This window comes from Meriones unguiculatus, chromosome 17 (genome assembly GCF_030254825.1).
Source record: "Meriones unguiculatus strain TT.TT164.6M chromosome 17, Bangor_MerUng_6.1, whole genome shotgun sequence".
NCBI lineage: Eukaryota > Metazoa > Chordata > Mammalia > Rodentia > Muridae > Meriones > Meriones unguiculatus.
In genome coordinates, this window is record NC_083364.1 from 19,538,026 (window position 1) to 19,561,562 (window position 23,537).

Genomic DNA, 23,537 nt, shown 5'->3' on the forward strand with positions numbered 1-23,537 from the left:
GCCGCCCTCGCCTGGGCATCCGGCGCCGCGCTATTCCGGAGGAATCCCCCCGGTCGGAGGCCACGCCCTCGCCACGCCCCCACCACGCCTCCCACCTCCTGGCAGAGGCCTGCTGCCATTGGCCCCTTCGTACACCGCCCGTGGCCTACCATTTGCTGGGCCAGTGAGCGTCTCGAGAGGGAGTGGCCTGCCCAATGCGGGGGCGTGTCCACGAAGGGGCGTGGCCTCCCGCCCAGCCACCAGGCTCAGATCCACCCGCCTGTGCCTCCAGCCTCACACAGGCGCCTGCACAAAACTGACGGCCAGACGGATCCTAGGGAGCAGGTGAGCGATGGGTCCTTCCCGTCCCCTCCTCTCCCCCCAACGTCCTCTGTGCATCCAGGGCTCAGTTTCCCTTTGTATACCGGTGACTGGCTGGGGAGCAGGGGCGTTGCTGTGGGCTACTGTAATGGTCATAGCATCCGCCCTCAAGGGGGGATCTGATGGACTTGGCCCTGTGCAGGTGTGTCTGGGTATGCCCTGCAGTGGCCGGCTGAACCCCACTGTGGCTCTGGCTGGTACAGGGGGTCTCACCTGAGCCGGGTCACCCTTCCCATCGCCCCGAGGCCATGGACTAAGTTTTGCCAGCTGGGAACTGGGACAGTCCCCCTCACATAATTGGCAGGTGACCTGATCCAGGTCTGTGGCCTCCTGGCTCTTCAGTAGTGGCCTGGAGGGTAAAATAAAAGGAAGCCCAGAAAGTGATCACAGATCAGCCTGTTGAGTCAGAGAGAGAACTGGAATGTGGCTTCTCACCTTTGTGAGCAGCGGGTCAGGGGAGGGACAGGGTGGAAGGCCAAACTGGAAACAGGCCTCTGGGTCACTTCCCAAGCTCCGGGCTGTGAAACCTCTGAAGGCCTGCCTTGGGGTCAGGACACATGTCGGAAAAACCTGACTCCCTTGAACAAGTAATTTAATTATAAGCCTCAGTTTCCCAGTCTATGACTTGGTAAGGTTGATTCGTGACTCCCTGAGGCTTATGGGAGGATTAAAAGCAGAGGCTGAGCCAGGGTGGGCTACACAGAGAGACGATGTCTAAAGCAAATGGGAGGCTGTGGTGTATCCCAGTGGGTAGACCCCAGTGGGGTCGTGGTGCATGGCTTTCACCCTGGTGCTTAGAACACAGGCAGGTGGATACCTGTGGGTTTGAGGCCAGGTCTGCATAGTGAGTTCCAGGCTAGTCATGAATACATAGTGAGACCCTGTATCTAACGACAAACAACAGAAAGGAAAGAATGAAGAGCAGGAATATATGCCTTGTGTGCCAAACTTCCTGTTTTTCTGTCCTGGGACCTCAGAGGACCCATCTTCCCCGGTCCCCCGCATGAGTGTCCAGCCCCAGGACCTTTGCACATGCCAATGCCCCTACAATGCAGGCTCTTCAACACAGGCGCCAACTTTAAAACATAACAAGTTCACGATCTGACCACACCTAGGACGCGGGTGGCTGGGAGGAACGGGGCGGAGCCACGGGGACTTTATAAGGTAACAGAGCAAAGCACTGAACACCTGCACCAGGCTTCCCAGGCTTGGGCCAGGACTGGGAGTCCTGTGATGGTTTAGTGGTGGATCCTGAGGGTATGGAGGGACGTGAGAGCTCTCTCCCTCAGTTTACCCTCTGAGCGCTGAACTTAGCCACAAAAAAATTTGTTCAGTGGTTCTGTATGAGAGGACTCAGTGTACCTTGAATCCAAATAGTCATGGCCACAGGGGACACACCCAGGTCTCAGCGGAGACTTAAGGGGAGGGGGGGTGAAGCGTGAACAGGGGCCCAGCTGTCCCATTCTTCCCAGAACCCCGTGTCTTCCTCTGTGTGCTTGTTCTGAGACCCCAAGCCTGTGCGTCCCCATCTGGGAACTGACTGAAGTAATTAAGGGTGCTCTTCCGGAGGGTGCTCTGGGGGTGGGGGTGGGGCTTCTGCAGTCCTGACCGAAGGCCAATTGAAGGCATCATGGGAGGGTTAATGGTGCACACAGCTATTGATCCTACCCAGACAGGACCAATAGCCCCCAGGAGGAGGCTGCTGTGAGATGAGCTCCTGGTTAGACACTGGATTCAAGTCCCGATTCTGACTTAGTGTTATTCTGCGCATGTCTGTCAGCTCCCAGACCTCTGACTCAGTTTCTCCTTTTTTCATAACCATGAGAAGCCGCTTAGTCATTTGATAAACAGTTCCTGAACACTGAAGGGAAGCCAACTGTGGTGCCTTAATGACACCAAAACACAGCAGTGACCAAAGCTGGCCCGGGGCCATCCTCTTCTGCCTCCATGTTGGTAGAACTAGACCCTGGCCTGAATTCTAACTGAAACTGCATGGTGAGGAAGGGACAGGCAGCTGGGTGTTCAGGGAGAGGAGAGATCCGGGAGTGACCGGGGTACCGGCTACAAAGCCACCTAGGGAAAGAGAATCTAAGTGGTGGGTTCAGCATGCACAAAGGCCCTGGGGCAGGGCGGGGCCTGCTGTGCAAAGGTCCATGGAGTGGGCACCGCGGCTGGGAGCGAGGGAGAAGGGAGGCAGGAGGGGTGGGGAAGGGAGAGCAGGACTCTGAGGACTTGGACTCCAACCGTGAGGGCGGTGGGAGCCACGGAGGGCTGAGGGCAGAGAGAAGGAGCTGGCTCTGGGCTCACAAGAGCCTCTGACATTTTGGGGATCCTGGGTAGGGTCAGAAGAACCAGAATGCAGGCTGTGGAATGTTAAAAAATCGGGGGAGCGGATACATTCTGGGGCTGAGTGCTTACACCAATGACCTTCATACTCTTCTTTTTTTTGTTTGTTTGTTTTCAAGATAGGATTTCTTTGTGTAGCCCTGGCTGTCCTGGACTTGATTTGTAGACCAGGCTGGCCTCTGCCTCCTCGAGTAATAGGATGAAAGGCCTGTACCACCTCACCCAGCTTCCCGTGTTTTGTTAAAACCTTGAATGGATGCTGGGTGGGGTAGAAGGAATGTAAGAGGCTGAGGCAGGAGGATCACGGTACATCCAAAGCTAGCGTGGGCTACAGAGTGAGGCCCTGTCTTAATCTTTGTCCCTAAAGAAGTCGTGTGTAGAAGCTGAGTCAAGGACCTGTGCCCCTGTGCTCTGTGACAGACAGTCTCTTACGTTTCTTTATTCCCCTTTGTGCTTGTGGAGCTTAGAGGACAGCCAGCAGGAATGTTCTTCCAGCCAGTGGGGCCTGGGCTTGAACTCGGCTTGTCAGACTTGACAGCGGACGCTTTTTTCCTGCCGAGCCCTCTCCACCCTCATTTCTTCAGCATGGACCATGTAGCCTCCTAGCCTGCTCTTGCCCGTGACAAGCATCATTGTGGGGGCCCTAACTGAGACCACCACAACCCCCCTGTCTTTTCTACCAGGGAACTTCTCTCTTTTCTGATTTCCCAGAAGGCCGGTGGGGATGGGCCGTGAGCCTGAGGCTAAGGGTGCCGTGAGCAGGCTGAGTCCCCAACGAGTCACACACTGGTGGGGCCCTGGGTGACGTGATGAGGGGCTGTGGCCCAGCCACTCCTGGGACACTCAGCCAGGGTGGAGAGGGAGAGCGGCGGGCTTGGCCACATCAATTATGGATGCGCTGTGTGTGGGATATAAAGAATTCATGAGCCGGGGCTACACAGGGGCGGGCAGCAGCGCAGGCCTCACGAGAGCCGCTGCTGGGTTTCGGGAATCTTGCCATCTGGTTGTTAAACCCAGATTAAAAGTCAAGAAGTGAGAGCTTCCAGCTAAGTAAATCATGTTGTATTTATTATTTACTGCATTTATTTACTGTGTGTGCACAAGCCAGAATGTGCACGTGGAGGTCAGAGGACGACTGTGGGACTTGGCTCCCTCCTCCACCACGGGGATCGAACTCAGTTCACTGGGCTTGGCGGCAAGCAAGTTTACCCAGCGCCCTGTCAACAGAACGTAAATCGTATTATAAAGAAAGAAAGCTGTCAGGTGTGGTGGCACACGCCACACACGCAAAAGAAACTGAGACTGCCCAGTGACCTGGCTGTTTTTTTCCTGTGGTCTGGGCCAGGTTTATCCTCCCTCTCTGTTGGAAATGGCCTTCCAGCTTCACGTGTCTCCTGTCACCCCTGTGGCTGGAGGTGGCCATGGTGACTGCATGGACCCTGGACTTTTCAGAAACCTGGACTTCATTACTGTGTGGCCGACTGTGCAGTCAGGGCCTGGCACACTGATGGACCAGTGAAAGGAGCCAAGGGCCATCCACCTTCATCCCCTCTAAGTCCCAAGAGAGCCACCTGCATGATATGCAAATTAATGCATGAGAGGTGTGACAGTAAAACTTTATTTACAAAAGCAAGGGCGGCATGAGCAAGCGGGGCGGGGTGTGTGTGTGTGTGTGTGTGTGTGTGTGTGTGTGTGTGCGCGTGTGTGTGCAAGCCAGGGGGCGTGGTTGGAAGAGTTGGGGGCGGGGCTTTGGAGGAAGCCTGTGTGCAGGTGGGGTGGCCGCGTCTCCTAGTCCCCTAGCACCCGCAACGCCTTCAGAAAGCAATGAAGACCTTTTATCTCGGCCACAGAATGTCACTGTGTAGACCGGGCTAGCCTCTGACTCATAGGCATCCTCCTGCCTCTGCCTGTCAAGTGCTGGACCGTCTGTGTGGGGATGGAGCCGGGGCCTCCTGCATGCTGGGCAAGCTTTCCCTGCTGCCCAGCCCCCTGGGGCGTTCATTCTCGAAGCTGGAGGGTGATTGTGGGCGAATGTCATAAAGTGTGGCACATGTCACATACGTTTGTTGATTGAAACCTGATGTGACAAGTGAGACACAGCTGCTTCTTTGGGGCACACTGTTGTCCAGGGGCCATCCCGGTCACCATTAATGGCCACATCCTCACGGCCATCTGTGTGTGTCTGTGGAGAACGGAGCTGACGCTCGGTGTCCTCCTCAGTTGCTGTCCACCTTGTTCTTTGAGGCAGAGTCTCACTAAACCTGGGGCTCAGTGAGGGGCAGGTCAGCAGGGCGCAGGGTTCCCCCTCTCTGCCTCCTCAGCTCCGGGCTACGGGCACTCGCCATTCTGCCTGGTTTTTATGTGGGGAGTCGGGCTCCGCGGTCAGCACACTTAGACACAAGCTCTTCGTCCACCCAGCTGTCTCTGAGGCCACTTGACGCAGCTTCGCCCTGAGGCCCTGAGACTACCAAGGTCCTGGGTTAGAGCCGCTGGCGCTCTGTGGGAACCCAGCTCACAGCTCTGGGCCGGTGTCTCAGCACTCAGGATGGTTTCCTGCACTGTGTTCTTGGTCCCGTGTGGGGGTCCCACGTGGTGGGTCATCCCAGTTCGAACCTCCGGTCACTGGGGCTCTCGTATCCTTTCATGCTTCTCTCTCCAGAGTTCTTCGCACCCCACTTAGCCTTCAGGAGTTGATGAGTCATTGCACAGACATTTACTGAGCACCAGCTGTATGCCTGCTGGTGCCTGTACGGCAGACCCCACCAAGAGAGACCTGGCCCCCTCCCAGACTCTCCTTTCCCACAGACCGCAGCTGCTCCACCGCCAGCACAGCTACACCAGGTATGGCGACCCTTCTGGCATCCCAGCACTCAGGAGGTCATGGCAGGAGGATCAGGAGTTCAAGGCTACACAGTGGGCTTCAGGTCAGACCTTGACTCAAAAACAAACCCATAAGACAACCAAAACCTGAAGGAAAAGAAAAGGCAAAACTGGGTCAGAGAGGTGACTTCGAGCCTGGACCTTTATGCTCGGAAAGGCTTCCTGGAAGCTGCAGCCATGCAAAGGCCCTGTGGCTCAGCCTTGTTGTGGGGGCCGGAACGGACCTCTGAGTCCAGAACATGTCCCCTAGGGAATGCACCTGTCTACACCAAAGGTGAGGGGCAGACATACTCTGACCCCGTGAGAGTGAAGGCACTGTGTCCAGCAGGAACCCACAGGCTGTTTGTGGGGTGCTGGGAGCTGCATGATTGACAGGGTTGCTTTCCACTGCTCTGTCCTTCCTCGGGACCTGTCCCTCCTGTCCTGGGGGTTCAAAGGCTCCTGACATGTGGCCTTTCTGTCAGCCTTGACCTGGCTTTTTCTCATCCCCGAGGTCCAATCTTTACTTTTTTCTTCCTGTTGTTGGCTTCTTGTGTTTCCTTGCCCCAGCTGGCTTACAGGTCTCTTCAAGGGTCCCTGCCAGACACAGTTGACACATGGTTGATAGTGAGGAGGCTGAGGGAGGAGGAAAAATACATTTTAAAAATTGAATTAAGGGATGGAAGAGGCGACGTGGCCTGTGAATTCAATTTCAGGGTCAAGATGGTCCTCAAATTGTGTTATAATCGAAAGACGGCAGAAGTGGGGTCCCTGGGAGGCAGAGACAAGATCTCTTTCGGTCACTTCTGTGTCCCTGGTGTTTGGTACACAACTGGTACTCCATAAATGCCCATTAGGGCAGGTGAATGACTGAATGAGTGTTGGGGCGGAGTTCTGGAAGCCGGAGTGGGCTGTTTTGGTTCCAGACTTCGGCTGGGTGCTGGGTGGGCAGGGACCAAGGCCACAGCACCTTGTCCCTGGGAAAGTCCCAGCCCTGAAGGCCTCACGTGGCTGTCACACAGGCTCTGGTAGGCAGGAAGGAAGGCAGCTATCCTGGCCTGGTAGCTTGGATGGGGAGTTTCTGTCAGAACAATGGTTTCAGAACAGGAAGTGGAGGCCAGCAGCTGGCTGCCCCAGGTGGCCGCTGAGTAGAAGTTGGGAAGGCCTGGACAGGAGGCACCACAGCTGTGTCCCCTGCCATTCTTCCTGCTCCCGGAAGTCTGTCCAAACACTCAGCTTCAGTTCTGAGCAATAGAGTCCAAATTCAGCTTTATCCATGAGAAAAACAAGGCCCAGAGAGGGTCAGCCCTCCTCTGGGGTCACACAGCCTGCAAGCCAAATGGGGACTCCAGAGTCTGTTCCCCTGAGAACTGCCCATTTTCAGTGACAACCGGAAGACAGCCCCCAGGGTGCTGGAGAGGACCCTCTGGGTCCCGTGTCTTAGTTCTCTCTCCCTCTCTCTCTCTTTTATTTTTTATTTGAGAGTACGAGGTAGCCCAGGGTGACTTCCAGCTCTCCACGTAGCCAAGGATGACCTTGAACTTCTGACTCTCCTGCCTCATCTCTGAGCGCTGGATGACAGGTGTGCCACCATACCTAGCTGACCTGGTGCCAGGGTCGGAGCCCAGGGCTCTGTGTGCCGGGCGAGGGCTCGGCCCACCTCAGACTCAGCGCCATTGACAGACATTAAGGAGGAGGCAGGAAGATTTAGGTGTGGAGACATGGAGGGCAGACCGGCTTCTCTTGCTGTGTGGCCTCATGGTTCAGTGGCCTTTGAGGGGACGGGTTCTACCATTATGCGTTCATTTCTGGCTGGGCCGCTCAGGATGGTTGTGTTCATTGCAGAATGGTGTTGGCTGCAGTGGTGAAATGGGTTCGTGTGGCAGGCGCCAGGCTGCCACGTAGCCCTGGGTCAACAGCCATGTCTGGGCCCTGGCTGGCGGACAGCAAGGGTGGTGAGCGATGGGGACAGTGAAGCCTGAGGAGTCATCTGTGCCTGCCCTGATGGCTGAGAGCTGGGGCTCCCCACCCTCGAGGTCTGGGCTCACACAAAGGCAGGCTTTGTAGGAGACCGGGGGCGAGTGCGCTGTGGGGGCATTGCTGGCCTGGCCATCAGGGCCGGGTGGGTGGTGGTCAGCTGATCAGAGCTTGGGACAAAAACTGAGGACCAAGGACCAGGTCTGAGGGTGACTCTCTGTGTGTCCCCCGGCTCCTCTGGGTTTGTTCACTCCCAGACGGCTCTGGAGTCTCCAGGAACACAGCAGATGAGGGGTCAGGCACTGTGATGTCCCTCTGTGGTCTGGGGGAGGCGGTTGCAGCCACGCAGCGCAGCATGGCTCAGAGGGAATACCTCCCAGGTCAGCTTATGAACACAACGATGGCTTCCTGGAGGAGGGGGACCCAGGCTAAGCTGAGGGATGAACTGTCACTGTGAGAGTCAGGGGCTCCAGACCCTGGGAGGTATGGAGGAGTTTATTAGGAAAGAAGCAAGGGTTTAGGGGTAGGGCTTTGAGGGATGTATAGAAGTGTATGAAGGAGCCAGGTGCAGGGACTGGGGAGATGGCTCAGAGGTTAAGGGCACTGGCTGCTCCTCCAAAGGTCCTGAGTTCAATTCCCAGCAACCACATGGTGGCTCACAACCATCTATAGTGAGATCTGGTGCCCTCTTCTGGCGTGCAGGTGTAAATGCAGACAGAACATTGTATATGTAACAAAAAAACAAAACAAAACCAACAAGAAAAGGAGCTGGGTGCCATGACACACGCCTGTAAACTCCGCACTTTGGGGAGGCAGAGACAGGTGGATCTCTGAGTTCCAGGCCAGCCTGGCAAAGCGAGTCCAGGACAGCCAGAGCTACACAGAGAAACCCTGTCTTGGAAAACAAAAACAAAACAAACAAACAATCAGACGAAGGATGTTAAGGAGGAGGCATGAGAACTCTTGGTGTTTTTTAGTTCTGTTCTTTGGGGAAAATTCTCAAATTGCCTGAGGTGGTGGGACAAGGTCTGATGGGCAGAAGGTCGTGGCTGCTCCACAGGGACCAGCCTGCCTGTCTTCTGGGCAACTTCCCAGCTCCTTCCTCAATGGCAGCCATCAGAAGCCTCAACTCCCAGCTAGCAAACATCTGGCTGGCCGGCTGGTGGGGAAGAGGGATGGTGCCAAGCTCAGCTTTACCATTCTACATCCATTCCTTTGACCTGAACGCCATGTCTGTCATCCTGGCAGGACCCATGGACACCTTCAGCACAAAAAGCCTGGCTCTGCAGGCTCAGAAGAAAGTCCTCAGCAAGATGGCCTCCAAGGCCATGGTGGCCGTGTTCCTGGATGACACCAGCAGTGAGATCCTGGATGAACTGTACCGGGCCACCAAGGAGTTCACGCGCAGCCGGAAGGAGGCACAGAGGGTGGTGAAGAACCTGGTGAAGGTGGCCGTGAAGGTGGCCGTGCTGCTGCGGGCTGGCCAGCTGGACGGCAACGAGCTGGCCCAGCTGCGGCGGTTCCAGGGCCGGGTCCGCAGCCTGGCCATGACCGCACTCAGCTTCCATCAGGTGGACTTCACCTTCGACCGGCGCGTGCTGGCCGCAGGGCTGCTGGAGTGCAGGGACCTGCTGCACCAGGCGGCCGGCCAGCACCTCACCGCCAAGTCCCACGGCCGCATTAACCACGTCTTTGGCCACTTTGCCAATGGCGACTTCCTGGCCGCGCTGTACAGCCCGGCAGAGCCCTACCGGAGCCACCTGTGCCGCATCTGTGATGGCCTAGGGAGGATGTTGGACGAGGGCGGCATCTGACCTGGAGCCAGCCACCTGAGGACTGCCCTCCACTGGTGACTGGTCCCCAGAACACAGAAGCAACCGCCTGTGCCTGAGGCAGTGTCTCCTCTGCTTCCCCTACTGTAACTCATCTGCTTTGTCCCTTCCTCCTACTTCTGAGACAGGTCTCATGTAGCTCAGGCTGACCCCAAACTCCCTACGTAGCTGAGGCTGGCCATGAACTCCTGAGCCTTCGGCTCCCATCTCCAATCACTGGAGGACACTGATGCCTCACTGTCTAGGCATTCTCATGCTTTCAAATAAGGTTGTCGGGAATTGGGAGGAAAGAATTGTACACCCTCAACCCCTGCCCCCTGCCAAACGACTGTTTCCTAAGCCTCAGGACCTCCCAAGGTGCTTTAGGAAATGGACTTGAACAAGTCTGAGCCTGCCACAGAAGGTCCTTGTAGAGCCATTAGCACAAGAAGGCTCTCTCCGCCAATGCTGCAGGGACTGGGCATAGAGAAAGACTGATGCTCCTGCCAACCAAGGGCACACCGGCAGACAGATGCTGGGTGTGGAGCGACAGCTTCTCACCATGGCTGGGGAAGGAGTGACTCCAGGCACACTTCCGAGTTGGGATCTGACTCTTGAAGACTCGATCTATTGCTCTGCGATCCTGTTAGGAGACTGCGCCCAGGCATTTAAGAAAAGGAAGGAACAGTGCAGGTGAGATGGCTCAGCAAGTAGGGCGCTTGCTGCCAGGCCTGATGACTGAAGCGTGATCCCCAAAACCTACATGGTGCTAAGAGAGAACCAGTTTTGGAAAGCTGGCCTCTGACCTCCATGTGAACACAGCCACACAGAGCCACTCCCGGCTAAGGGCAGGGGCCACTTCTAGAGCACAGAAGGAGGAAAGATAGGATTTTCCGTCAAACTTGGGGAACCTCAGAAATCCAGTCCATCTCAGAGGCTGTCCCCAGCTTCATTGCAGGGTCAAGCCACTGGAAACAAGTATGTGTTAAATTATAATTCCGTATTTGGGAAACAAATCCATCTTTTCTCTTTGTATGGCAGCTCCGGCCTGTAGCTGGAGCCTACAGCCTCCAATATCTGAGTGCGCCTGCGGTCATGTTTGATACCATAGCTGGCTTAACCCAATCGGTACCTTGGAAAGGTGGGCAAGCTTCAGCTGCATTTGTGCACAGCTGAGATGTGGGTTTAATTGTGTAGAAGCCACAGTGAGAGGGGGTGTGGCTCAGTGGTGGAGGCCGGAACTAGGGTCAGTCAATCCCCCAGTGAGGGGCTGGGGCGTGGTCAGGGTGGAGCCCCTGCCTCGAGTTCCCCAGTGAGGGGCTGGGGAAGTCCACTGAGAACTGTTCAGATCCCGCATCCTTCTTTGGTGTCTGTGGTGGGGCTGGGCCGCAGTTGTGCAATGCTGCGGGTGGGAAGGTTATCTGGGGTGTTGGGGGAGGATACCGGTCATGGTCATCCAGAGTATTCAGGGCAAAGTTCACAATCTAGAGCCTATGAGCTAGGCAGGAGTTAAGACTTCCTCAGGCAGCCAACATGTACACAGAAGATTCTACCAACAGTTACAGGTTGGCTTTTTTTGGCAGGGTTTCTCTGCGCAGCACTGGCTATCCTGGACCCCCTTTGTAGACTGCTGGCCTCAACCTCACAGAGATCTCTCTGCCTCCACCTCCCAAGAGCTGGGATTAAAGGCCTGCGCCACCACTGCTTGGCTAGCTAGAGATCCTTATTTTTAAACAGTACCCTGCCCTGGGATCCCAGCCCGAGCCCGGCTGCAGTCATGTCCCCTGTCAGCTTCTCTGTGGGCCTGGCTGGTGGGAATGAGTCCAGGTCCCTGAAGCCTCTCTTGCCAGTCCAGCTCACTTGAGCCTAGGGCAGGGTCTTGAAACTCCCTCATGCTGACCAAACGGACCAGTGAGGGGAACAGTCTAGTGTTGTGGGGCTGTTTTCATAAGGGTGAGATGAAGAAAATCAGAGTGAACCCAGGACATAGCACTTTATTGTCACCTCGTGAATGCCATGCAGAGGCCAGCGAGCTGCCCCACCGCCAGCCGTTTCCTTTTAGGTTTAGATGCCCAGGGTGGCTTGGACTTCACAATCCTCCTGCCTCCGCTGCTTGAACACTAAAGGTCACAAGTCTGTACTTCCAGGCTTGGGCTAGAAATATACTTAAAGCTGTTGTAGGGCTGGTGGGATGGACCAATGGGTAGAGGTGATTGCTGCCAAGCCAGAGGACCCGAGTTTGTCTAATCCTGGCAGCCACATGGAGGGAGGAGGGTCAACTCCCACAAGCTGTCCTGTGCCCCGAGACTGTGCTCCATGGCTCTCAAGCAACTAGACAGAGTAATCTGCCCAGCCCAGCGATGACAGGATGGGGACAGCTCCCCCACCAGGTAACATCGCCTCTCCTTGGCTCAAAAGCACAGGCCGGTGGCTGTGGCTTCCAGTAAGACGATCTGAGGGTCAGAACGTGGCTCAGTGGCACCACTGGCCTCCTGTGCTTGAGATGCTGGCCCCATTCCTAACACCCCCCCTCCACAGAAATCTCTAAAACTGAAGTGACAGTGTCCTGGCACCCAGCTTTACCTGGTTTAGATCCCTGGTAACATCTGAGGACCCTAAAAAGGCACATAGGAGCCAGGTAGCCTGTGCCCTCACATCATCCTGTATACTTTTCTACCCAGGGGCTTGAGGGCTAGGACTGTGCTACCCACATCCACATTTCAGAACCCCTGGAACTTCAGGCCCCTTAGCCACCGCTGGTGGCTGTCTTCCCAGGGTAGAAGCGCATGTCCTTGGATCCCAATGAATATTTCTTGAGGCTGGGTCCCACTGTGCAGTCCTGAACTCACTGTGTAGCCTAGGTTAGCCTCCAACTCACAGAGATTCCCTTGCCTTTCCCTAGGGTCCCTTCCTTGGAGCTCAAGGGGCAGCAGGAGGGCACTTGGCCCTGGCTGTGGGACACCGCACTCACCCCCCCCATCCAGAGGACTCAGTGTCCCCTGAGACACAGGCCTGTCTGAGAGCCTTGGTCTTTCACTGGATATGCAGCGAAGGTCAGGCCCCAAGGTCAAAGCTGGGGGGCAACAAGGTCCCTCTGAAAGGCTGGGATACTTTAGGGCTTATGTAGGTTTGTCTACAGAACTGTTTTTGTTGTTTTTAAACTTTCTCACTGGGACTGTAAAGGTGGCTCAGCAGTTAGGAGCACTGGCTCCTTTGTAGAGGACCTAGGTTTGACTCCCAGCACCCACAGGTGGTTCACAACTCTCTGTAACTCCAGCTTCCGATCCAATGCCCCCTCACAAAGACTCACACTCACTGACTCACAGACACAGCATAAAGTAAATCTAAAGATTTGTTGCTTTCATCTGACTTCAAAAGCCCACCTGAAGCCAGAATCTATGGGCACAGAGGGCTTGCCCTGGGGTGCTAGTGCCAGGACACAACAGTGTAGATTCAAGGCAACATGGTGGTCAAGACAGAGGGACTAGTCCTTGTGGGCATGTCACTGGCTGCCTTGGGACCACTGCTGGCACCTACGTGCCAGTGACCCTTGGGGGAGTGTCTGCATCCGCTGCATCTGGAAGACGGTGGGAATCCACGTCAGTGCTGACCCCATGAAGCCCTGGCTAAGGCGGTTACTTATTTATTTGTCCTATGTCTTCCCATCCTTCTGAATGGAGGTGTTCTGGGTGGGGTAAGAAGGCAGTCCGGGGGGTGGGGGCATTCATCGCGGCTCAGAGGGGAAACCACAGCATGTCTGACTTCAGGAAAGCCAGGGAGTCCCTCTGCGCCGGCCAGCGCGTGTCCTGCACCTTCCCTGGTGAGACGGGCGACAGTGCCCAGAGTTCGCTGGAATGCCAGTGTGACCTGTGCAAGGCAATGCCAGATCCTGCAGGAACCAGGGCCCCAGACAAGGAGTCAGGGCCAGTGTGCTGACGGAGGTGGGCCCAAAACAGGTGAGGGTCACAGCTCTGAGTGCGCCGCCTTTGCTACAATCACCAGCTTGGAGAGCTCAGCTTTGAAGGCGCCAGGCCTGTGAGACACTGCAAGACACAAGCACAGCCAGGCGCTGACACATCTTGAGACTTGGACAGTGCTGGCAGAGAGGCCAGGTATGGCAGGGCGAGAGCTGGATCAAAGTGGAAAACTGCAGAGCCAGGCATGTGACAGGCTTGTTCCTGTATCTACTCTGAATACTGAAAAAGGCTGAGGAGATCCAGACCAGCCTGGGAGACTGGGAAACACCAAGAGAGCTGATGGGTGTGGTCATGGTTGAACCCCCACCTAGAATCCCCCAGTGAGGGGCTGGGGTCAAAGTCGGGATGAAGCCTCAGCCTAGAACACCCCAGTGAAGCCTCAAATATGTTCTTGTGAGGACTGGGGACTGACTTCCTGCGTTCTGCCAGTGTCTCCCTCACAGCAGGTCCTCACAGAGTGGAGCAAAGGTATTTTGAAGCACCCGCTCCTCTAGATTTGGGCACTTCCTGCTTTATACAGCAGCCTGCCTCAGATGTGTTGCCATAGCAACAGAAAGTGGCCCAGTACAGGTAACTAGGATGCTGTGAGCTAACCTGGCTGGAAGAGCTGGGACACAGGGTCCACCCCACCAGTGGCTTATATTCAGCACGCAGCCCTTTCTGAGGACCCTCCTCCACCTCTCTCCGAATGGCTCTCGCTGGGTGCTGGGACCACCTTCACCTACCTGCTGTCTTGGTCACTTCAAACTCCTCGCTTTTCAGGGGGATATCACTTTCTCTCTCAAACGCGGCTTTGGACTAAAATTGAACAGAGCACTTAGGCAGACATGTCACTGAGAGAGAAGCCCCCTCCAGTCCCTTTGGTTCGGTCTCCTGAGCATATGGCCTATGCGTAAAGCCAGGCATGCTTGCTAGGGTAGGTACAGCGTTCCCAGCATGGAATCCAAGCTGAGGGTCAGCTCGTGGGTGACGAACAGCGCAGTCTGTCACCTTGGCTCCCAACAACACACTTGAGGCTCTGAGAGCAGAGCCTGTCATCGGCTGACCTGAGGGACAGGAGCGGACCAAGGCCACCTGGCCCACCCTGCCTCCTCCTGCAGGGCACAGTGGCCTCTGCTGCCAACCTCCCTGTTTTTCTAGCCTCCTGAGGTGAAGCAGGTCTGTGCAGATGAATGGGCCAGGCACCCCTGTCGTGGGCCTCTTGCTGAGGTCCCCGACTCAGGTGTGAGCCCTGGAGGTCAGCAGGGTGGCTAAGTGACATGGGTCCCGTCCCTTGCAGTGAATGGTATCTGGGGCTCTGCAGATCCCTCCCCTCCTCAGGTCCCCATGACTGGCACTCACATAGGCCATGGCGTACTCGATCTCAGCACCCCGCACCTCGGCCTTGAACTGTGTGAAGTAAAGGTAAGACTTCCCCTGCGGCCTGTGGAGAGATAGGGGGACACAGCCGAGGCCCTAGAAAGAGCCTGGTGGACTCCATAGTGGAAAATTTCGAGGAAGCCAAAGCCAGAAATGGAAAGTAGCTTCATGGTGCCATGAATTGGGGAAGGGAGGAATGTCAGTGTCTGGAGACAGGGCTACCTCTTGGGGTTCACCTTTTTTGTTTCACAACTGGTTTTTGAGATGGGGTCTCAGGTAGCACAGACTGGCCTCCAGCTCGCTACGTGGCCAAGGCCGGCCTAGAGCTCCTGCCCTTCTCGCCTCTACCTCCCCAGAACTGGTGAACACAGAAACGGCGGGCGACTCGACTGTATTCCAGCACTGCGGCGACTTCCTGCCCTGTGATTTGACTCCCCAGCCCCCTGCCCTGCTCTTTGGCATCTTCCCCCCCCGACCCGCCCTCCTCTGCCCAGAGCCTTGGTGTCAACACACACACTGGCAGCTTCCTGGGCCCCAGGACCACCATCCAGCATGTGCCCCTCTTGTCCTGCGTGGACCGTAGTGTGCGCATGGACAGGGCTGCAGAGAGACAAAGAGAGACAGAAGAGCACCCAGCCCGGTGCGTGACCGCTGGCTCACCTCCAGATAGTACAGGTGAAGTGTTCACTGTCTTCACTGGTTCCCAGGCTCATCTGCCATTGCTGCGGAGAGAGCACAGGCTCGCTGAGCAAGGAGGGTGCTCAGCCTCTTCGCAAGGCCAGCCACACGTGGTCCCTCCCAGGCTGGCGCGGCCCTGCCCGTGGATCAAGACACTAGCTAAGCCACTTTCTTCCTGTAATACATCTTGAAAACAGTGTGGCAACCGTGAGACCCTGTCTGAAAATCTGACAAGGGTTGCCCACTGTGGTCAGTGGTGCTGTCTACCATGAGGCCCTGACTCCATCCCCAGAAACCGGCAAGAGAGGAGACTGTCTCTCACCCCAGCATTCAAGAAGAGGAGTTAGCCTCAGCTACGTAAGGAGCAGGAAGCCAAGGTGGGCTACATGACATGGGCTATGTCAAAACCCCACAACCCAACACAGCCAAAACAAAAAACAAAAAACAAAACAAAAAAACCCAAAACAAAAACAAACAAACAAATAAACAAAAACCACAGCTAGGGCTAGAGATGGCTCTACACCTAAGAAGACTGGCTGCTCTTGCAGAGGAGCTGGATTCCCTGGGTTCTGCTCTCTGCACCCACACAGTGGCACAGCTATCTGTGACTACAGTTACAGGAGACCTGAAGCCCTTTTTTGGTCTCCATAGGCCCCAAGGGTGCTGCTGGTGCACAGACATTCATGCAGGCAAAACATCATAAAATAAACAAAATGAAAACACAAAAGCCGGGCGCAGTGGCACAACCAGCACTCCAAAGGCAGAGGCAGGGCTAGATCTCTGTGAGTTCAAGCCCAGCCTCGTCTACAAAGTGAGTCCAGGACAGCCAAAGCTACACAGAGAAACCCTGTCTTGAAAAACCAAACCAAACAAATAAACAAATAAAACACAAACACAAAAGAACCAAGCAACCAGCTCTCACAGCAAACATTTCCAGGCCCTTCCTGGCTTCACAGGGGAAGGTGTTCCATTGCCAGGAGCTGCCTATGTCAATTACAAGGTGATCCAGCAGCTACCTGGGTGCATTCTCCCTGAAGAGAAGCCCTGAGACCCAACTACACTCATGCCAAGAGCTCTGGTGGTTCCTGCCAACTCCACAGATCTGCTAATCCTGAACACCTCAAAGCTCTGAGCTTCTGTGCCCTGAAAACTGCCATCTGAGAAAGGGCGCTAAGATGGTCCACACTTTGCCTTCTATTTAGAGATGGAGTGTAATGTAACCCAGGCTGTCCTTGAGCTTTCTGTGAGGTGGAGGATGATCTTGAACTCCTGATCCTTCTGCCTCAGCCTGAAGAGAGCTGCCATCCCTTGCACTTGCTACTGGCTACTCTTTATTTTTTTATGTGCATTGGTTAATGGCCTGCATGTCTGTCTGTGAGGTTGCCAGATCCCTTGGAATTGGAGCTACAGATAGTTGTGAGGTACCATGTGGAATTGAACCTGAGTCCTCTGGAAGAGCAGCCAGTGCTCTTAACTACCAAGCCATCTCTCCAGCCCCTATTGGCCCCTCTTATAGCCATTTAACCTTAGATACAGCCAAACCCTAAAACTTCTGACAAAATAAAGTGGGCATTTCCTTTCCTTGGACCATTCACATTAAACACAGAAGTCAGTGAGGTCTACGCTATAGCGCAGACATCACTAGCACACATCCAGAACATTCCATCAGTCCAAAAGGAAGCCCCATACGAGCCTTCCCTCAAGCCCTCCCCAGCCCTACACATCCACCGCCTGTCTCTGGGTTCCCCTGTCCTGTACACTTCCTGTAAGGGAATCCCACAGTGTGTGGCTTCTGAGTCTCTTACTGAGCATGTCCTTGAGGTCTCTCTGGACTGTAGTGTCAGGCCACACTCCTGGTAATGAAAACCATTACCGTCACACGTTCCTCGAGCTCACTGAGAAGCTGGCTCTGGAGGTGGGATCTGTGTTTGTCTCAAAGCACCCTACAAGGTCTGGGGGCAGGACAGGGCCCCGCCCTGTGAAAGGCAGTAATGACAACAGCAGGACTCCCCAGAGCAGACTTGGGGCTGGAGAGAGACTCAGCAAGCAGCACAACTGCTTTCCTGAGGACCAGCCGTCCTGGACAGTTTCATGTCAGCTTGACACAAGCTGGAGTCACAGGTGAGGAGCGGGCCTCAGCTGAGAAGATGCTGAGAAAAGTCTTTAGGATCAGACTTTACACAAGCCTGCAGGGCATTTTCATTAGTGACTGTTGGGGGAGTGCCCGGCCCATGGTGGGCGACCCCACCCCTGGGCTGGTGGTCCTGAGTTTGATAAGAAAGCAGGCGGAGTCAGCCACGAGAGGCAAGCCAGTGAACGTCAGCCCCCACAGCCTCTGCCTCCAGGCTCCTGCCCTGCTTGAGCTCCTGCCCTGACTTCCTTCAGTGAACAGTGGTATGGAAGTGCACGCCAAGTAAACCCTTTCCTCCCAATTTGCCTTGGTTGTGCTGACTCATCACAGCAATAGCAACCCCACTGGGGCAGCCAGGTTCAGTTTCCAGCACCTGCTCCAGGGGACCCAACTCCTCTGACCTCAGTGGGCAACACACCCACAACTACACACCCACACAGTCAACTCCATCGACGTGCTGGGGGCTCGCCCGCTGACAGCCATCTTGCTTCCTTAGCTGCTTTCTCCTTATTAAGGGTTTGCAGAGATGGCCCAGCACCTACCCGGTGGTAACTCAGTTCCGGGGAATCTGCAGCCCCCTCTGGCCTCTGTGGTCACTGTACGCTGGCTTCTGCGGGGGGTGAGCACCTGACTGAAGACGGTTTGCTGTCTGAGGCTTCTCCACTGCTCTTACTTGCTATGTATGTAATGAACTCACTCGATGCAACACACAGAACACTCTTATTCACGCTGCTCATCGAGGTTCGGTGCTGCGCAGGCCCGTCCGTCCACGGACACTGAGTCACTTTCAGTCCAGTCACTGGCCCCATGGAAAGTCCTGCTCAGAACATTCATGTCTGGGTTCTGGACACACCGACGTTGCCCCTGAATGAATGAACTGCATGCAGGACAGTTGCTCCCCGTGGTGTGCAGGCATCGACATGACAACTGGCCCTAATGCTCAATCCCTGTGCTGCTGTCCTACTGTGCACTCTACTGCAGGGGCATGGTCCTGCTAGGGGCTCGGCCCCGCTGCCTGCTCGCAGGCCGCCCCGAGGACTGGCCCAGGCTGGCTGCTCAGGTGAGCCTCCTAAAGCATGTACCATCTTGAGATATCAAAGGTAAAGGAACAGAGGTCCCACTGCCCATGGTAGTGACAAGGTCATCCCAGCATTCAGGAACAGAGGCAGGCAGGACAATAGCAGTTCGAGGCCAGCAAGGGCTACACAGTAAGATTCCATCTAAAAACATGAACAAAACGGCAAAAACAATAAACGCAGCGGCTCACTGATCATACATAGATCAATAGCCAAGGCTCAGCACCGTGGGTCGCTGAGGCAAAAGCCAAGGCAGCCAGGGCTTCTTCAGGCCCATGTGACTGAGAATTCAGGGCCCTGAGAGTGTGGCCACTTCTTGCTGATACCAGTTGTGTGAGATCCCCCAAGTTAACTCACCTCGTTGGTCCCTCCTTGGGAAGCATATGTGAATGTACATGTAAACTTGCCCTGGAAAAGAAAAAAACAAAAAGGGCTGAAGGGTCAAGACCTCAATATCCAGAATCAAGACACCACCGTTGGGCATGGTACGGTATGCCCATCATCCCAGGTACCCAGGAGAACTGGGAGATGAGCCAGCCTCGGTGACTTCTCAAGGTGCTGTCCTGAGGTAAAACAGCTCAAAGAGGACTGGGATGTACATCGGCAGGAAGGCTCCCAGCTAGATGGTCAAGGGTTGAGACCCCTTCCAGATTCCATCTGTCCGGGACAGGGGGCGTGGCTCAGGAGTAAAGCGCCTACCAAGAATCCTCCACTGAGGGGCTGGGGGTGTGGGAGCCCTTGTAGAATCTCTCAGTGAGGGGCTCTAAGCCTGGTCAGAGGGTGGAGCTCTGCCTAGAATTCGCCACTGAAGGGCTGGAGGTGTGGTTAGGGGTGGAGCCCGGCCTAAACTACCCCACCGGAGGCCAGGGGCTGGCCTAGCCTGTGCGAGATACTGGGTTCCACCCCCAGTACCGTATAAAACAGATGGCTGCCAAGTGGGCAGCAGGCCCCTTTCCTCCCATGAGCTCAGAGTTTTGCACAATCCCTGTGGTTTCCCAGGAAGGTCCAATGGCCTTTAGCAGCCAGCCCTTTAGAACACTGGCTCTGGGGTCGGTACCTGGGGTCCCTGAAAAATATGAACTTTGGCTACATCCTGCCTGCAACACAGGCCTGCCAGGAAGCCCTAGGCTAGAAGAATGTTCTCAGGAAACGATCAGCAGGGACAAAACTGTCCCAGAGACAAGCTAGTCTGGCTGCTGCCTTCACAGCCATTTTGAGAGCTGTCGGATCCGCGTAACGTGATTTCTCTCTGGTCCCAGTTCTGTGAGCAATCCTCGTGAGACCTCCAGCCTCCATAGACCCGCTGCTCTCTTTCACTCCCCTTTCTAGAACGCGGTGGGCAAGGGGAGGCCGCCTTGCAGGTAGAAACTGATTGACAGGTGGCAAACGAGGCAGGCCCGCCCCTGCCATTCTGACCAGTCTCCGGGACGACCCGATCCCTAGTCTGGCTCCGCCCAACACCGGCTGTTCCCAGTCGTCGATGCCCCTGAGGGAGGCTCAGCCCGTACCCCGGGTCCTACGTCCTGGGAGAAGGAATGCACGACGCCTCCGGGTCTCACGTCAAACGGCACGGTGGTGGGCTCAGACACAGCGGCCGCCAACTTTAGAGCCGCGGCCGCCAGGAGCACCGCGGTCCAGTAGCCTCTGCTGGGCGCCGCCATCTTGGTTCCGGGCCAGTGCGCAGGCGCTCGCGGACGGGGCGCGGCGAGGGACACGTGGAGCGACCCGCGCGAGACACGTCGGCGCGATCCTGTGACGCTCACTCCCGACCCGGGCTTCTGCGTTGGCGGCCATGTTGGGGCGGGACCCGCCTTGGCATGTGATGCGTGCCAGCGCCCCTGATTGGCGCTCGTTGATGAATGGGGCGTCTCGGGGGGGGGGGGGTCTCAGCGCTGCAGGGGGTCAGAGTTTTCACTTAACCTTTGCCTTTCTCCCCTGGCCCAAGTCAGAGTTCACCAAATCAAATTGGCTTGACGTCATTTGGGTGAAAAAAAGTATTCGGGTATTTTTATATCTCATTTCAATGGTCTAGTCTCACTCTTCAGGACAAATGGGCTTGACTGCAGATTATCTTGTTAATATAGTTTATTTCGATTTTATTTATTTGTTTTTGGCTTTTCAAGACAGGGTCCTGGTACTCTCTCTATAGACCAGGCTGGCCTCGAGCTCAGAGATCCACCTGCCTCTGCCTCCCGAGTGCTGCGATTAACGTACACCACCACCGCCTACTGATTGTTTTTCGTTTTGTAACTTCTTTTACTTTAGTTTGTATTTTAAGTTTCATTCAAATATATTTTATTGTGAGGGCTGGTGTGATGGTTCCCCAATTAGGAACACTGGCTGCGCCTACAGAAAGCAGAGGTTTGAGTCCCAGCACCCACACGCCAGCTTACAATTCTTAACTGCAGCGGCAGGAGCTCTGAAGCCCTCTTCTGGCCTCTGCAGGTAGCAGGTGTGCATGGGATGCAGACATATATGCAGGTTAAACACCCATACGAAGAGAAAAAGTAATATTTTTATTATGATATCTTTCAGATGTCTTATTTTAGCCCAGGCTGGCCTCTGTTTTCAAATGTAGACAAGATGGCCTTGACCTTCTGATTCTTCTGCCTCCCTGGTGCTGGTATGACAGGCTTCATCAGTGCTGCCTCTGGAACTCAGAGCATCTCAATGCTAGGTGGTTGCCCCGCCCACCGAGCCACAGCCCAGTCCCCTGGTCTAAGGCTGAACTTCCATAGGTTGGCTGGCCTGAGGTGGCTGTTCAAGTTACAGGACTCAATTGCTACCCGTATAGACACACATGCCCACCCTCACTCACGCCTGGCCATCAGGCCATCTTGAGTGTGTCCTGTGGTAAAGGATGTCCCAGTGCAGAGACGGTGGGCTTTTCCATTTTTGCAGCTTCCTGTGTATTCCAGGTATCCCGGGGCCGTAAGCATGCCTGGCCAGCCCTCTGCTCCTGAACAATATTCCCACATTTCTGATTGCTACAAAAATTACACATCAGCTGGCCGACATGATGTGAGAAAAGGGGCTTGCTGCCAGGACTGCTGAACGGTGCTCCAGCCCTGGGAACTAAATGGTGGCAGAACTGACTCCTGAAACTTGTCATGACTGCCTGCAAGCTGGGGCCAGCAGCCATGCACAGCAGAAAAATAAACAACTGACACCAGAACAAGTGATCCTCAGTCTAGTCACAGAACTGGGCCTCTTTCCACCTGCTCCATCCCCAACCAGCCAGCTCCTCTCTTGGTCATTTCCCATCCCTTCCTTTTCTGTCACTGTTAGTGTCCCTTTACATTATTTGTCCAGCCTGTGAAGGTCAGAGGGCCCCTCCCAGGGTCAGTCCTTCTCTTCCCCTGCCCTGCCACGTGGGTTTTGAAGGTCAAAATCAGATTGTCTTGGCAGCAAGTGCTTTAACTCGCTGGGTCATCTCAATTTCTGTTTCCCAATTCCTTTCAGAAAGACAGCAGTGGAGGGCTATTTCACTGACACAGGCCACCTGTGCTTCCCAGGGTAGGGACAGGCCTGGCAGAAGCTACCAGCTGACCCACATGAGATCTTCACCTCACCACTTCTGTCTCCACTATGTTTTAGGGGGAAGCCTTCCGTCGATAGAGGGTTTCTCTGTGTAGCCCTGGCTCCTGAGTGCTGGGATGGGGCTGTTCCCCACCCCCATCCTCCTGAACCCTTCCTGCCCTCCCTCAGTCCCCAGCCAGCCCCCTGGCTCCGGCGGCTTGAGAAGGAGCCTCCCAGTGGCACCATTTCCATCTGGAATCGTTTAATGAGTCTACATACCACATAATTATAAAAGAATAAGAATTGACAAAAATATTTTCTTTCCATAATATGTAGAGGTGGTTTCTGGTTTGTTTTTTTTTTTGTTGTTTTTGTTTTTTTTCTTCTTCTTTTTTTTTTTTTTTCTCTTTTCTTTTCGACTTCTTTATGCCTGAACTCTGGTGGGAGGGGACAGGGAAGGGTTACTGAGGTCAGGACGGGTCCTGCTCCTGACCGTGGACTCCCCAGGTGGTGAATGAGGAGGAGCTGGGCAGGGGACAGGCAGGGCAGAAGGCACCCAGATACAGGCTTGGCAGCTCCAGGCTGGGTGTCCAGAGGGTGTGGGGTCCCTAGCCGCCCAGTGCCCTGCCTCCAGTTTCTTATCTCCGTACCGCTTACATCCTGTCTTTTAAATAATTAGTTAAAATGCTCCCCAAACACACACGACTCTGCAGGGGGCGGGACATGCTTCTGCACTGGGATGGTGCTGTGAGTTCAGGGCCGTGGCAGCCCGGAGTGGCCATGGGCAAGATGGCAGCTTCCTCCTCACCAGGCCAAGGAGGGCAGCACGGGGCCCACTACCGCCTCTGTCCTGGCCTCCAAGCAGCAGCAAGCAAACAAATTGAAAGCTTCAAAAATTAAAAGATTACAAAAACGCAAGAAAAGCAGCGGTGGCGTCAGGACGGAGGTCAGAGGTCACAGGTACTCCTGCAGGAAGTGCAGCAACGTCACCTCGTAGTGCTCTCCAGACTCAGGGCAGCGAATGCTGTGTCTTTCGTTGGGGTAGATCTGCAGAAGAGGCAGGGCTGTTGACAGGTCCCACCCCCGCCCCGAGAACCCCACTCTGCACCCCTGAGGTGGGGTGCACTCATTGCTCACCTCACAGGGCTGAGCACTGGACGTGAGTTGGTCACTGCGCCACCAGGTCTAGGGTAAGTGGATCGCTCCCCCAGACCCACAGCTGCCACCCATATGTGCTGCTGGGAAGGCCTGAAACCTGCTGCCCCCCCCACGCCCCAAATTATATAATCAACCCGTGGACAAGTCACAGGTCTGAGCATCTCACCAGCTCATCCTGACGGAGCCCTACTCCTCTACTGTCCTGGTTGGCCCATGTTTCCCGACAGCCCACCCACACCGAGGCCCTCGAACACCTTAATTCGGAAGACATGCCTCTGCACCAAGG

At 55.3% G+C, this 23,537-nt stretch overlaps 3 protein-coding genes across 6 annotated transcripts in view; 1 reads left to right on the forward strand and 2 right to left on the reverse strand.

Moving 5' to 3' along the window:
• Positions 1–214: 214 nt before the first annotated feature.
• On the forward strand, positions 215–10,369 carry Tnfaip8l1 (TNF alpha induced protein 8 like 1). 3 transcript variants are annotated; one of them, XM_060371277.1, is made up of 4 exons: positions 267–324; positions 4,052–4,307; positions 5,366–5,547; positions 8,791–10,369. In XM_060371277.1, exon 4 carries the CDS (start codon positions 8,796–8,798, stop codon positions 9,354–9,356), a length of 561 nt encoding a protein of 186 aa, XP_060227260.1. In that variant the 5' UTR covers positions 267–324; positions 4,052–4,307; positions 5,366–5,547; positions 8,791–8,795; the 3' UTR covers positions 9,357–10,369. The 3 variants fall into 3 exon arrangements, with proteins under 3 accessions (XP_021488611.1, XP_021488612.1, XP_060227260.1); XM_021632937.2 differs by lacking the exon at positions 4,052–4,307 and having other exon boundaries at positions 244–324; XM_021632936.2 differs by lacking the exons at positions 4,052–4,307; positions 5,366–5,547 and having other exon boundaries at positions 215–324.
• Positions 10,370–11,327: 958 nt separating this feature from the next.
• Positions 11,328–20,277, reverse strand: Mydgf (myeloid derived growth factor). Its single transcript, XM_021632938.2, has 6 exons — positions 20,083–20,277; positions 18,932–18,982; positions 15,350–15,411; positions 14,672–14,753; positions 14,056–14,128; positions 11,328–13,396 (listed from the first exon to the last, which is right to left on the reverse strand). The coding sequence occupies exons 1-6, from the start codon at positions 20,233–20,235 to the stop codon at positions 13,317–13,319; spliced, it is 501 nt and encodes a 166-aa protein (XP_021488613.1). The 5' UTR covers positions 20,236–20,277; the 3' UTR covers positions 11,328–13,316.
• Positions 20,278–22,338: 2,061 nt separating this feature from the next.
• Dpp9 (dipeptidyl peptidase 9) overlaps positions 22,339–23,537 on the reverse strand; it is a 33,144-nt gene continuing 31,945 nt past the window's right edge. For both annotated transcript variants that reach the window (XM_021632922.2, XM_021632924.2), the window contains exon 21: positions 22,339–23,140. In XM_021632922.2, the coding sequence (XP_021488597.1) occupies positions 23,048–23,140 (93 nt within the window). In that variant the 3' untranslated portion in view covers positions 22,339–23,047. The remainder of the gene's footprint in view (positions 23,141–23,537) is intronic.